This window comes from Oxyura jamaicensis, chromosome 8 (assembly GCF_011077185.1).
Source record: "Oxyura jamaicensis isolate SHBP4307 breed ruddy duck chromosome 8, BPBGC_Ojam_1.0, whole genome shotgun sequence".
Taxonomy (NCBI): Eukaryota; Metazoa; Chordata; class Aves; order Anseriformes; family Anatidae; genus Oxyura; species Oxyura jamaicensis.
The window spans coordinates 1,070,310-1,085,739 of NC_048900.1; the positions used below are offsets into that span (position 1 = coordinate 1,070,310).

At 41.5% G+C, this 15,430-nt stretch overlaps 1 protein-coding gene and 1 long non-coding RNA gene across 2 annotated transcripts in view; one reads left to right on the top strand and one right to left on the bottom strand.

Annotated features, from left to right (window-relative positions):
- The window catches only part of LOC118170522, a 16,917-nt gene continuing 1,487 nt past the window's right edge, over positions 1–15,430 (bottom strand). The window contains exons 2-3 of the long non-coding RNA XR_004752755.1: positions 3,147–3,153; positions 1–136 (exon numbers count right to left, since the gene is read on the bottom strand). This is a non-coding gene — a long non-coding RNA (uncharacterized LOC118170522). The remainder of the gene's footprint in view (positions 137–3,146; positions 3,154–15,430) is intronic.
- Positions 12,982–15,430, top strand: part of MTF2 (metal response element binding transcription factor 2) — a 27,045-nt gene continuing 24,596 nt past the window's right edge. Inside the window, exon 1 of the mRNA XM_035332827.1 lies at positions 12,982–13,255. Coding sequence (XP_035188718.1) covers positions 13,251–13,255 — 5 coding nt within the window. The 5' untranslated portion in view covers positions 12,982–13,250. The remainder of the gene's footprint in view (positions 13,256–15,430) is intronic.

Sequence of the window (15,430 nt, forward strand, 5' to 3'; positions counted from 1 at the left end):
AACAAAAATCATGTCTAATACAGTTAGACAAGTGACAAACATATGTGACTCATAACTGGCTCTTGACTGAGATTAGATCCAACTATTATTAAACATTCAGAGTTGTTGATTAATTGAGGGTATGAGCACTCCAGTCCTTGCTTTGAAACTTACAATCTCTACTAGTTTTTGTGGTATATTCTTTAAAGTTCAAAATGTACTGGAAAACTTAACATGCTTGCAGTTCATAGGTCCTAATAATATAACATGTTTACAGTAAAAATGTCATCACAATTTCAGAATAGAAATCTCTCTATATTAGTCTTTTTATATTTGAGGCCTGAGAGAACTCCAGAAATACTCCATTCAGAGGGAAAGATTTGAAGGTAATTATTACCTCATCCGTAGTCAATCGTAGGCAAATGTTAAACAAGTTTGCATTTGTTTTCTCATCGTTCAAAGTCTAAAGACAACACAGTTCAGATTCAATCAAGCTGTACAATGAAGCTTCCTTTGTATGTAGATGTCCTTTTAAGTCTACTTCCTGTATTAATTGCTGTAGTTAGGAGGTCCAAGATTTTTACTCGAGATTAGTTGGGATTAGATGTTAAAATTCATGGTCAGAGTACACTTGCCAGGATTAATCTATTTCTGTTTGGGAAATGATTTTATAATTTTTAGGCAAAAATAACCTGTTTGATGCTAAAAACAGGTATTTTGATTAGTTATCCAGACTGTTTCCTTCTTTGAGTTAACTACATTGTAAAGTTATAATCTACTGTGAGCTTCTGGATCACACTACTTGAAGTAGAATACTCTGCTTGTTCTGCTTATCTTCATCTGCTTTATAATCGGAATGTTAGAGTATTAATTATTATTTATGGACTCTTCCTTAAAGATAAATAGCCTAGCTGGTATTTTCTTAATTCCGTACTGCCATTTCCTGAAACTTCTTATCCTGAATTAGCACTTCCTCCTTACTTTATAAGGTAGCTCAGAGAGCTAGGAAACATCCAAGTTCTAGCCCACACTCCTTCAAAAATCCTACTGAAGTTCTAAATACTGAATTCTAGGACTGAAACTGATAGACACTGACTTAAAAAGGTCAGTGATGGGAAGATGTCAGCAAAATTCAGAAAAATGTCTATTTGTAATTTTTGTCATGAAGTTTAGTATTGGAACAAATTACCTAGCAGGATGGTATATTTTTCAACACATGGTATACTTAATTAAGAGCTCTGATTGAAGCACAATGAGGAAAACAGCTGCAATGGTTTAATTCATTGCTACTCCCAGCTGTCCTGCCATCTCCTCTGCTGGCACACAGAACTGCTTTAGTTCACTGTCTGGCATACTTGCTTAACTACCTGTGAAGGTCAGTTCACACTAAAATACAAGACTGATCCTCAACTGGTGAGGTGCATGTATGTCCTCCCTTCTGCCAGCTGTGGTATAGAGAAGAAAAAAGGGGCAGAAGAAAGGTTCCTTGTCCTCTACAACTTACACCTCCTCCAGTGCTGTTTGCTCTGTTCAGTCATGTAACTGTGTAGCTGGATGGTGAACTGTTTGCTGAACAGAATAACCCAGAAAAAGAAAAACGCCATTTTTTTTCTTCCAGTTTGATTCTGCATGGAAGTCAAAAGACTAATATTCTTAAATGCAGAATAGTTTGGCATTTGCAATAGGGAGTAGAAACAGGAACTGCTTGAAATGCACAAAGAAGAAAAACTGTTCAAAGTCTTCTCTAAGACTGATGTCTCCTTAGGATTTTCCTTAGGAAAAATAGATCCTTCATTTTAGTATTTTTTTTTTTTTTAACTCCTGTATTATCTTACTGGAATCAGTAATTCTGATGTCACTATATTACCAGAACTTTCTTTAAAAGTTTATCACCCATGATGAAGGAAGCAGCATTGTCTTTAAATTCCAAGCAGTTAACTAGCTACAAGTATAGTTGATCTACTTTAGTATTCACTTTTTTTTTTTTTTTTTTTTAAAGATAAAAGTTTTAACTTCCCTTTAATAAACAACAAAACAACCAGCCAGCCAGTTGAGTATATTCCTGGCACAGAGCAAATACCTTTTTTGGTAAGCAGTCTATTGATCATATTAAAATTAATTCCCATAGCTTACTTTCTATAAAGTACTGTGGGAGTTTTGATAGAAAATATTTCAGTGGGCATAAGGTATTGAGTTATTTACATTTTTTTTCAATATCTAAATTTCTACGGTAGTTAGGAGCAAAGTCCACTATAAACATAATTACTAAAATAAAACTATTTTATTATTAAATTTGTTTAAAGCAAAAATGCTGTTTTAAGCAAAGTAAGGAACTGCATTCATACACTTATTTTCTTTATTAATAATACTGAGGTAGCATAAATTCAGTAGTCTAAATTAAAATTAATAAAAAGTAATTTACATAATAGTACACATTTGGAACAGGTATTTTTGCTCCATCTATATAAAAAACAAAATGGGTGATAGCACCAACGACTACATTACAGCAGTTCTGAAGTTTTTTTTCCCTAACTGTATGACAAAAGGCAACTTTGAGAAGTAATAGTTTACAACTCTAATTAAAGCTAAAATACTATGCAGTATTATATTTATTTCTATGCTCCATTAAACTTTTGGGAAGTAGTACTGCAGTCACAGACTGACTTCATGACATTGATACGCTATAAAAGTATCTTACCCCCAGTTTCTGCAAGGCACTGCAAGCCCGGCCCTGTGTGCTGCTGCAGCTCTCACGGACCCATTTTGCAAAGTTTTTTTTTTTTTTTTTTTTTTTTCAGCAATATTAATTTTCAAAACAATAGTTATCCCCTCCCCCCCCCCCCCCAAGCCTCCTCCCAGCTCATTTTATTTCTTTGTCACAGTCACCTCTGCTCCTCCCCTCCCTATTCTGTGTAAAGCAGTTTTGAGACAGTCTTCTAACCTAGATAATGAATATTATTCAATTATTTTTAATTAGGGGTTATTTTCAACCCAGATCGTTTCTGTGATGACATCCACAGTGCAGCTGAACAAACAGTTTTTGCCTGCGCTGAGGGTGCATGGAGGACTGAGAAGGAGGTGGGGATAGCAGGACTTTTTAAACCAGCCTCACTGCTAAAGAAAACGTAGCACAGAGCTGCAACCAAACCATTTTGTTATTCAGCCACACAGTATCTTTAAGAACATAGGCCTCAAAGCTTTATTTTAAGATTGCTTTTGTATGAGTCTACATCAGATTGTGCTATTTGATTCCTTGTTTTTGAGTTGGAAGAAAACAAGGCTTTGCTACTATGCAAAATGTACTTCATGCGGCTTTTTGCTTTTTAGGTACAGTTAAGTCAATGGAAAATGTAGCTATAATTTGTCTAACCGTATAAAGAATAGGCTATTAGAGTTAATTAAAGCATTTATTAACTCAGAAGAAACCCGTTGAAAATATATCTTTTGTGATAAACTGAATATACTCACTGCTGTTACAATAAACAATAAACAATGCTACTGTTGTGCACATCTTGAGCTCTCCTTGTACATGCTCAGAACCCTCTTTCCAAACAGAGCATTAAAATGCCCGCACCATCACACCCTGACAGTCGCTACAGCAGATAAATCCTGTTCTTTTGGCTTAGCTAGCAGTCAAACTTTTTCTGGATCTTATGTAGCTGCACAAAGGGAGGTTTAATCCACGAACCCACGTTTCCAACCCACAAAACAATTTGGGCCTGGGGTTTGAGAGTGTACCTGAAAAAAAAGTAGCAGTGAATGAGGTAAATTGAATGGTTCTTTAAAGACATAAAGGGTCTTTGTTAGACTTTTACACCTCTGATAAAGGTTAACTGGTCGTTGGGTCAATGCAGTCATTGTATTTGAAAGTGCAATTTATCTGAAAAAATTTCAGATGCCTGCAGATACATATGTTCTGTTTTGTCTATCTACTAAATAACTTCTTTGTAGTTTAGGTCAACTTTTATGTGAGATTCACAGTTGCCAAGGTCTGTTTTGTGACTGTCTCTATACACACAGACTTGCTGTCTACTGACACCCAAGCTGACTGCATTTTACCTCTTTTATCCCAACCTCCTGTTCTCCTGCAACTGTCCTCATAAAAACCCTTCTGCACAATATTGCTTGAACCTGTACTCATTTACACAGCTGAGGATACAGGTTTATGGCAAGTTTTTCCGACAGAGTCAAACTCTAACCACAGTTATTGTTTCTCAAGTGTCAGAAATTTTAAATTAAGATGATTAGTTACTGTTAATCAGAACAAAAAGGAAACCACACAGCTTTTCAGTCTTTTTTTTTTTTTTTCTTCCCCATCTCTAAGCAGCCAGTACGTATGATTCAATGTGGATTCTAAAAGAAGAAAACTGCATAGTCAACCAGTGATTAACTCCTACTAAATTTAAAGTTTCTGGCCTGAGTTTATAGGTCTAGCAAGTAAGGATGCCCTTTTCACCACAGGCTATCCACTGATATTTAAATCACACTAGTAATCTGATACAGCGTTATATCTTTACTAGTATCATAGCACTGTCACAGACATTTTAAATCCCAAAACCTGCAGTAAATTAAAAAGTCCTTTGAGGCCATCACTACTTGACCTCTGAGCCTGTTTGCTGAATTCCAAGAGAGGGGGAAAAAAAAAAAAAGAGAGAGAGGGAGAGGGAGAGGGAGAAAGCATCAGTTCTACTTTTGGCAATCACCTAGCATGCTAGCATGGTGTCTTACTAATGCTTGCCTGAATTTCTTCCTGTTCTTGGCAAGTATGGATCTAGAATTGTTCCTAACTGGGAAATTTGAGACAGTTTGGTAAAGGTCCTGGGAGAAGCAAACTGTCATCAGGCTACTGTAATTTGAAGGGCAATTAAACTGTAGCAAACTGACTTCTGAATTAGGTAATGCTCACCCATACTTACTGTGCTTTACCTTTTGTGCATCATCTTCCTAAGTTTGTCTCAGCTTTCTAGGGTGTTTTCTTACAGGCAGGCCCCTTGAATGTGATCTTTCTCATCCTGAAGTTGTCCTGACATCTGCTTACGCCAGGTCTGGTTAATCCCCTTTGCCTTCCTCTTGGGCAGGAGGATGGACTTCGATTTGCTGTACTGAAGCACAACAGAGCCATGAGGACCACTGTGCAGCCATCGGTGCTGCCCGGGCTGGGAAGGTGCGTGGTCCTTGATCTCAGTGATACTGGGAAGCCTCAGCTCAAATGAATTCACAAGGTCATCACATCTACTTGGCAGTCCTGCTTGGCAAAATTCTGCTTTCCTGACTCAGGAAGCAGCTCTTCTATCCCATAAGAGAAATATTTCAGTTACCACCTCATGAGCTGCCCATGACCATGGAACATGCGTTTGGCTATCCATAGGAGAGATGGCAGGATAAAACTGAAGGTCTATGTGTATTTCCTTCTTGGCTTGTTCTGATTGGATGTTTCATTCTATAACTGGAATAGCAGAAACAAGCCTCTTTTCATTTCCATTTTCTAAAATCATTATTTTAATCACTTCTTACACTGCTGTGGTTCTATACTCCCTCCTCAATTTATGCATACTGTCAGCTCCATAGCAGAGTGAGCACCCCTCAACCCATTTAAAAAGAATTAAGTTACTGCAAGCAATCCCATTTTATACATACATATGTGCTACTTATATATATACATAAAAATATTATTTTTCAGCCCAAGCAGTTTGCTCGTCTGGCCAATTGCACAGCCACATGTGCGTGGCTCCAGACAAAGGCAGCACAGCTGACAAGTCAGCTCTCCCATAGCAGAACGAAGTGCAACCTTATATGGCAGCAACTGGGGGAGAAGTTTGTCTGGGACACAACTGTCCCCTCAGCTCGAACTGCAGAGAGCTGGGCTGGCAGCCCCTCGCTGGGGCTCACGTCCCCACCCCTCTTTTGGCCCCGTGCTCCTCTGTCTCAGTGAGGAGTAAGCCTGGGGGTAACGAACAAGCAGGAAACTATTTGCCAGGGTTGGGGATTGCTTTGTTGCTTACTGCTATGAAGATGTTCACTGTAACATCAGAGGAGCCCAAGCATACTGGGAGGGAAGGAGCAGGGATGCCCCTCTCAATGGCAGCTAGCCCCTAACTCAGTTCAGCTGCTTTGTAAAATTCACACCATTTGCAAAAGGTAGGGCAGGGGACTGCTCAGCAGGCTGTACCACTGTGTCATGTTCCCCCCCACCCCCCCCAACCCCACCTTTAAATTTAGCTATCTGGTAACTACATTTGTGCTATGGTAGCATCAGATTATACTATTCTAATTACGTTCATCTAGTTGAAATACAACACTTGTGTTGACAAAGAGCATTTCCCCCCTCATTTTGTTCATATAAGAAATGTAATGCTTTACTGAGGCACAATCTGGTTTACACTATGCTTTTGCTGCTTGATGATGTTGTGTGTGAACATGCTGTTGTTTTGTTTTTCCACTGATCTTTAACTAATGTTTTTATCTCATGACAAGAGCACATAGCACTAAAATTACAAAACAAAACACACAAGCTTCTCTGCTTGGCAGCTCTACATTTTAGGGATGGATGCAGGTAGAAATATCAGTGCCTCTCTGAAGTATATCAAAACAGAAAATGGAAGTTGTATATAATGAAAATTGATTTTGATCCTGTTTACGTATCTTTTACAGGTGAATGCAGATAAGCAATGCTGTTTTAGAACATAATCAGGGCTTTCAGAGTGAGATAACTTGGCACAAATGTAGAAAGATCAAAATATATGCAAGAAAATAGATATGCTTGGATTAGCCAAAACACTGATACTTAGGTTAAGCCTTTTACCTAAGCATATCAAATCTAACAAATATAACAGCAACGCTGTTTTATAAGCGGTAAAAAAATAAAGTAGGGAATTTATGACTTGCCTAGTACATCAGCCTAGGAATGCTTTTTTTTTTTTTAAAAAAAAAAATCCACTAACTCGGTTGTCTTGGATTGGCAGCAGCAACAGAAAAGGTTACTGCCCCTTATCTTCAGCCCCTGCAGCTGAATTTACAGGACTGCAAACAGCTGTGTTAGCAGGATCCTGTCATTCTGCACCATTCAAAAGCATTTTGTCTCCATCTTCATCAGATACAGAGAGGCTATTAAAAAAAAGAAAATAAGAGAAGTGAGGGACTTTCCATCTGAGTGGGACTTGGCAGGTCTGCTGAAAGATTGTGAGAAGGCCCATACTGCATTCCAGGTGGTGGAGCGCAAAAGGAATGCTGTACTAATTCGCCCTCTGGCCAGACTGATGTCCAGAACAGATTTTTCACTGCAGATGAAACAGCAATATTCTGCCATCTAACTGTGTCCTGAGGGGCCATTAAACTTTTTTTTTTTTTTTTTTTTTTAAAAAAAAAAAAATCAGTTTGGAGTTAAGAGGTAAGCCTTGTCTGTACAGCTACAAAATTTAACCATACAAAAGCTGGAGATTCTGCTCTTGCAGACATTTTTATGGTATACAGAAAAGCAGACGAAAACTTGACATAAAAATGTGGTGCCATAGGCTTCAAGAAGTTATGATATAACCCACCATAAAGTGAAATATTTGAGACTGTAATTAGTTTTGCAACTAGGCAGAGCACAGCTGAAGCAACTGAATAAGGTAGCTGCTTAGAATTTAACTCTGAAATGCTGACTGTGGATTATTAGAAGTCTCTAGATCTTCTAGCTGCTTTCAGACCTGTACTTAGAAAGCAAACAAAAGAATGTATCATGTGTATGTCTGAATTCTCAGGAGTTTGGGAACCAGAGCTTCTTTTAGATGAGGCAATTTACCAATGCTTCAAATCTTAGCAGCTATTGTTTTTTTGGAAGAAGCTAGTTATATGAACACAGCAATAAAGTGATGGTGCAGAGAGAGGATTAAACCTCACAGCTTCCAACTCTTGAGTACTTGAGTAGTGAGCCCATATTTTTATGTACTAGCCTCCAGAAAAAGATAGGAGAAAAGATTAGTCAGGACTACTCCTGCATACTTTCACAAGATTTCCACTATCTGGAACAATGATGAGCGATGGCTCTCTATGAGCTATTTTCTAGTGCATAAAATGCTACATATGCTCTTAAGATGCCTTTGATACAGAAGAGACAGAATTTTTAGTAAGAATGCAGTAATTCACATTTGAGCATCCTCAGTAAGGCCATATTAAGGCATATATTTACTCTTTTTCCTTATGACCTTACTCACTGTCTTTAGATGTAAAAAGAATATTAGTATATCCAAGATAAATACCAGAAACCCGCTCATATATCTTACAGAAAACAAACAAACAACTTTTTCCTCTTTAACTAGTGTAACATCAAAGGTGCTGTAAATAACATAAAAATAATATACTTTAAACTCACTATTTCAGCTGTGACATACCTCTACCTGTTAAAAGCTTCCTTTCTTCCACTGTGTATATATGTGAACTGAGGGACTTCTTAATCAGCCTTTTCTAGCTAACAGAGGTTTCAGCTGTGGTAGGGTGACACAGGGCAGCTGTGTAACTGCAAATTAGGAATAATAATATTATATTAAAATTATGAGAACATTTAACAGCTTCTAAGTGCTTTGAATTGTGAACTATACAGCACCTGAAGATCTGTCCCCCTACCAAGGACCAGGCATACAGATCCTGACAAGATCCTGATGTTTTACAAGTAAGGTTATACATCTGGAATAAAATTTTAAGTGAATCAAGTATTAAGGACTCTTTAAAGTTGTAACTTTTTTTTTTTTTTTTTTTCCATGCATCTCATTTGTATTTTATTAGATGCAGAGGTAAGAGATTTTTTATTATTTTTAAGTCTTTAGTACTTTGATAGCGTTAGGGAACGAACAGATGAATTGTTGAATATTACTTCATAGAAGGTAAACTATATTCTACTGGTTTTCCAGTTTAAATGTGGCTTAGTTCAGAGACTGTGATACAAATGGATCATATACTAACCCACAGAGCAATTGCTATTTAATGTGTGTGGTACAGACGTGCTTTAGAGACTTCCAGTATAAAACAGAACTGCAGTAATCTAAGGATATTCTATCTTCAACAGTTACAAGCAGTAGATTGTTAAAAATTAAGGAGGTAAGAATGAAGTAACATGTGAATAACTGATCAGGATTAGAGGAGCAAATGTGATTTTTTTTTTTTATATGTATCGATGATCTAAGTTAGATCAGTAATGACTATGATAAACTGCAAACAAGATTTTCAGTTTGACATTTACCAATATCCTGACAATCACAAGGAGATGAGGGAGTACAGGACATTTTTTTTTTCAGGATTTCCTGGTCCTTCTTGAAAAGTTACAATCGTGTAAAGAAGATGGGAATGGTAAAGTGCTTGTACTAGAAAGAAGTGTTTGTGTGAAAACCAGTATCAGTGTTTTTTACATCCAGAAACATTCATATATTTTCCTCGGTATGGTTGATATACAAGGATGAAAAAATATTCATATTTTTGTCTGTCTACAAAAGTATCAAGAGATGTCTATTTTAAAATATTTTCAGTGCTGTTTTTCTTTAGTATAAAGACAGAATGATGTCTGTCATTTTATAATTATTACCTAGATATAAGACAATACAAAGTGCTTTATATCTCACAAAATCATTTACCTATTTTTTAAATCTTGGAAGTGAAGATTCCTTTCTGAGTCAAGCCATAACAAATGTAATGTAAGTGAATCATCTCCCTGATTGTTATGTTTATGTAAAAATAGATGTATCCTATTTATCTTGTTTTAAGATAGGAAGAGCCCAGGTGAGCTTTCTCGCTGTTCCATGCTTAAACACTACAGAGAAAAGGGCTTGGGATCTAGTTTTCCATCCTTGCTGAATTGTGGTCATGACAACCATCTGTACAAGGATAAGCTTTACGGTGTTGTGTTGTTCAAGGGTATCATTTTGATGTTATGCTGTGTGATACAATAAGGTAATGGAAAATAATACCATACAGCAGTTGGTGCTCTCATCAGCATACACTGCTGACTTACACTTTTTGTGTGTGTATGTTTTGTTTAATATTTATGTGGCTATTGTGACAAGGAAAGTATGGAAACGACACCGGCTTTGAAAAAAAAAAAAAAAGTTAACATTCAAGAGAAGGACCACTGGCTAAGGGAAATGGCACCATGTCGACTCTTCAAATGTGTCCAGCTTTCCTGGGTACAACAAAATTTGTTTTGAATGCAAGATTTATTTTTTCTCTACTGCGCCATCCATTGAGGCAATAAATGCTTTTTAAAAGCAAAGACTTTGCTTTTGCTTGACTTTATGCTTGACTAAGAGCTTGCCTAGCAATATGTGCACAAAAATAATCAAATGTAAAGTCAGTGCCAGGTCATTATTCCTGAGCTCCCTTCTGAAACAACTATTTGTGAAATGAGGTGGAATAAATCCAAACATACCTGTTATTAAACAGAATCTAATGGATTATCAAAAGTTTTTTTTTTTCTTTTCTGTTTTCTTTTTTCCTCTGAATTTTTTACACAAAAATGCCCTTACTGACATTGGAGGGACAGTAATTTAATTTGGCTTTGCCCACTCCATGCCTAAACATATATAATGTCTCAAATTGAAAACACAGTCATAGGGATTGCTTAAACTGTATGTTCAAGTACTTTTGAGGTATCAACAGAAGTCAAAAAGAAAGTAAGGCAGGAAAGTTCAGTCTAAAGGCATGACATACAGTCATGCCATGTTAACAGAAGGTATAACTGCTTGTTTCACTGCTAGTGCTGAATAGAAAGCAGATGAAGATTTCAGCTTGCTCCAGATTTGCTTAATCATACACGTCTCATAGTATAGTGATGGTAATCATGTAAGGAGTGTTTAAACCAATTTTTTTTTACTGGTGCTGTTGATGTCTCTGCCCCACATAATCCAGTGATAACAAGGGTCCTTCTGCTGCAGTGTGTGTAGGTTTGCTGATTTGAACATTTTAACCTGAAAAACATTTGTAAATGATTGTTTGCACATTTCTGGTAAGATTTCCAATCCTATAATCATCTGGTCAGGTTGGGCAAGGGAAAAATGAAAGTGATTCTTCCAGCAGAAATTTCTCCTCCTAGAGTACAAGTAGTTGAACTTAGTCACCAGTGTCTAGGGATACCACAACCATTAGATTTATGTGGGCTTAGATTTAAGGGGCTTCTTCTCAGATGGATATCCAGTGATCTGCTAAACTGAATAAAAAAGGATGTTCTATTATGAGTTACTAAATTATGGTGAGGTTGCTGTGTATGTGTGACATTGACAGCCTGGAATTTTTCTAGCTATACGTAAAAGCTGGCCTTAAAGGAAATTGAGTTTACAATGGCTTTATTTGTGGTTTAGCTATGAGCTCATATGGTACTTCTTGGATATTATAAGAGAAATATTTTGTGGAATCTAGGTTGTGGGAAAATATTGATACAGTCCGCTGTTGGCAGTAATAAAGCTAATGGTAACATTTTGGAGCAACATTTTGGCCTTACTAGCACAATATCTGTAACAGCACACTAATCAGTTTATCACACCCTAATTATTCTTATATAACACAGGGATTCCTGGTTTCTTTCAGTGCTGCTCTCAGATAAAGATAATGCTATGTCAGCAGTGACTCCTGGCTTGGTGACAAGTGGTGCTTTATGGATAGGATGGGGCGTGCAGCTCTGTGCTGGAGTGATGCAAATGGTTTGGGGAAGAATATTCTAAGGAAAAGAAGGGTTGAGCTAGCATGTGTCTTGCTGGCCAGGAACTTATTTTTTGAGATGGTGATGCTGGTAGTTAAACAAATTTAAATTAGAGGGGAGGGATTCTGCTTTGAGAAGTCCAGATTTAAGTTGTTTCAAGGATATAGGATGAGGCTGCTTCAGGCTCTTCCAGTATGACTCTGAAAAAGCCAGCTGTGAGGCAATTATCTACGTTTAATCATGTTTATTTTTGGTGGATAGAAAAAATGTTCTTTAACTTCAATTAAGCACTGCTTCTCACATAAATTTTGTGACTAAAAAATAAACACCGGCCCGCAGGTGTTTCTCAGATTGCGTGCGATTTGCTTCCTGCAGGTGACCTTTAGCACCAGTGGTGCCCAGCTGCTGTGTGAGCCACCGGGGCCTTGGCGTCGTGGAGGCCTGTTCTGTCCTCAGACGCGGAGACCCTCGGGGTAGCTGAGCAGCGGCCAGTCAGTGCACCGAGCTGCTCCCCACAACTTGTATTTACAGCAGTGCCAGCCACGAAGAGACGTGGACCACAAGTGTTGTTTTACTTTGCTGCACCTAGAGGCTGGCCAGGAAAGCAGTACGCGCGTGCCCTGCCAGGCTTCCCCCCGGGAGGGCTGGCAGGCTCGTCCCCGGACAGGAGGCAGCGCTGGGACCCGGAGCGCGTGAGGGAGCACAAGCGGGACGGGGCCGGGATCAGGAACCGGCCCTCCGCTGCACCGAGGTCAGCTCTGCCCCGCTCATTGCGGGACCCGGGGCCCTGCTCCGGCAGGTATTTGCACTTCGGCACCGCCTACAGCTCTGAACGGCACCGAATAACGGCCCTTGGGGGGACAGGGGCAGGCTTCCTTGCGTGTGTCACCGCTGCAGCGGGCACCCGCCGCGTTGAGCCGCGGGCACTACCCGGGCTGACCTTACACCGCTGGTAAGGGGCAGCCCGGTGGCGGTGCGGGCGAGCAGAAACCGAAGCCGAGTCCGGCTCCTAAAATGGCAGCGTCCCGCTGTCAGAGTCGCGCTCCCGACGGCAGCCAGCGGGCCCGGGCCGGGGCTCCCCGTTCCCGTGCGGCCGTTCCTAGCCCCCGTGGCCGGCCCCGACCCCCGACCGGATGGGCAGCCCTCAGGTGCGGCGGGAACAATGGGCGGCGGCCGTGAGGGGAAGGCGGCGCGCGGCCCGCCCCAGCGCCGCATCGAGCGCACGGATACGCGGCGCGCACGCCTAAAGTAGTCCGCCTTTGTTCCGCGGGAGGCAGCGCTCGCCTCCACCTGTGTCCCTCCGCCGCCGCGCCGCCCCGCCCCCTGGCCGAGGAGCTGCCTGCCGGCGCGGGCGGGGCGGGGCGGCGGCCCTTTGTGCTCCCACAATGCACCAGCGGCTCCTCCGCGGGAAACAAAAATGGCGAGGGGCTGCGCCGCGCCTGGGCTGGCCCTGAGTCGGCTCTGAGCCCTCCCCCGCCCTTCCGTCCGCCAGGGCCGCAGCTTGGGGGGGGTCCCGCTGCGCACCGAGGGCCTGGGCCACCGGGGGGAGGCCGCTGCCGCGCTCGGCGATTTCCCTGTATGAGGCGGTTGGCACCACTGGGGGGACCGAATGAGGTGAGGGGGGAGGAGAAGGAAGGAGGGGCGGCGGGGGGGGGGAAGGAAGCGAAGGAAGGGACGGGAAGGGGGCGGCAGCTCGGGCCCCGCAGCCCCCCCCCCCCGGCGACCCCATCCCCGCCCCAAGGGCTGAGAGGGCCCGGGGGGGTCAGCGGGGCCGCAACAAAGGGAAGGGGGCGGCGGGCGGGGGCCTCGCACCGGCTGTGCCCCGTCTTTTTATTTTTTTTCTCTCCCTCGGTCTGTGGGCATTGGCCGAAATGGCTACGTTCGCTCACGTGTGAAGGGAGCGACACAAAAGAGGCGGTGGCGGTGCTCGCTGGTAACTTCGGGTTGGTTTTTGCGGTGCCTCACCTCCAGCTCTGTCAGCAGCGCGGCCGGCCGGCTGAGCAGCGTGCCCTGGCGGCCCCTGGAACTGCCCCGGGCTGCCTCGGGGAGCTGCTCCGAGAACGCGTCTTCTCTGCTTCCCGGCTCCAGCGCCGTCGGGAGAAAGGGTCGGTGCTCCTGGTGCCGGGGAGAACAATACGGCGCCGTGCGGGGCGCGAGGGGCCGTCACCCCTAGAGCATCTGGCTGCTGCGTGCAGGAGGAGGCCTCAGCACGCAAGGAAGGGCCTGCCGGGGAGGCAGCGTGGGGTTCTGCTTGTTCCGGGGGTGTCTGGTGGCTGGGCCCAGCTCGTGACTCTAAAAGGCCATACGCAGTGAAGCATGATTGTTTTTCCTGGTTTACAATGTAAGGGAACGTGATAAATGTCTTGTATTTAAGCTCGCAAAAGCATGGAATAGCGAGAAAACAGGTTCCCTGACTTTTGCTGTCTGTAGTCAGGTTGCTAAAAACTAACAACCTAATGTTTGTCCCTCTTTTGAGAACTCAAATTACAAATTTCTTGGAAGAAGAGAAAAAACATAGTTACAAAAACATAGCATTAGGAAAGAGGTTAATACATTTAGTTTCTTTTTAAGAGAAAAGAACAAGGGGGTACAAAGATTGAAAACAAAATGTAAGAAAGTGAATCATAAAGTAGTGAGAGAGAAGGATGGCTCTTCACAAGGAGCTACAAGCTAGTGAAATGCGTGTCTACAGTGAGAGTTTAGCAGTAATGCTTTCTGCAGCTAAGTCACATTTTGTCGGTTATCTGAAAGGCGACTCTGGGAAACCATATATCTACTCCAGGACGAATTCTTAAAAAGTGTCAGTTGGTTCTAAAAGTTGGTTTGGGATAGTTGGTTAGCAGTTGAGGTGTGTGCATATATTCTAACTAGTTGAAGGCGATACATGTGGTTAGGTAGTATCAAGACTGAACTCAGGCTAGAATGAATTCTACTTAGTTTGTGATTTGACAGTACTTTTTGTGTGACTGCCTCTGAGCTTGCTGCAGTTGGTTTCACCTTCTTTACAGACCTTCCTTGCAGGAAATGGAGTGGAAGTATGTCTTTGAGTAAAGCACAATAGGAGAAGAATTATAAAACCACAGGTATTGCTGGAAGGTCTTTGGGCAGGGTGATACCTGTTAGTGGAAGTACTGAAACTAATTTAATTTGCACCTTAAATAACCTACATTTCAAGCTGATGGCTTCTTCCTAGAAGGTAGAATCTCTATTGTTGAGTGAAGTCAAGGCATGATTTTCTATGAGAGATGGTAACGAGTGATGAGTGTTCCTGTTGAGTCTAGAAATACTTTGTTCACTAACTAAAATACCCGGGGATAATACTTTATTTTTATGTTTTAGTTAGATTTATTTTTGAAAGGTTTCTTACAAGAACTGACTTTCATGAGTGCTCCATGGTAATATATTTAAAATAAATCTATCTTTGAGTTTTGATCACCTGTGATTTTTTGTCCCTCCAGTGCAAGTCAGCATGTTGTTTGTAATCTTTACAGCCTGGGTGCCTGCTCATTCGACACTCCCTTAGGTGCACTGCTGGGCATGCTGTATTTGGATACTGTGGAAGCCCAAAAAGCACTTGTTATGTTCAAGGTGGTGCTAAGTATATGTTTAAGGGAAGATCTGATTTGAGAACCTGATACTCTTCTCTCCTTAATGCCACCTTCTGCCTCTTTTTGTGTATGAACACATGATCAGTCCCAAACAAATGGGGTGGTACAGGACTACCCCACCCGACCTCCCTAGGTACTACAATATGCAGGGAACTGTGTTCTTCCTTAATGAAGACTTAAG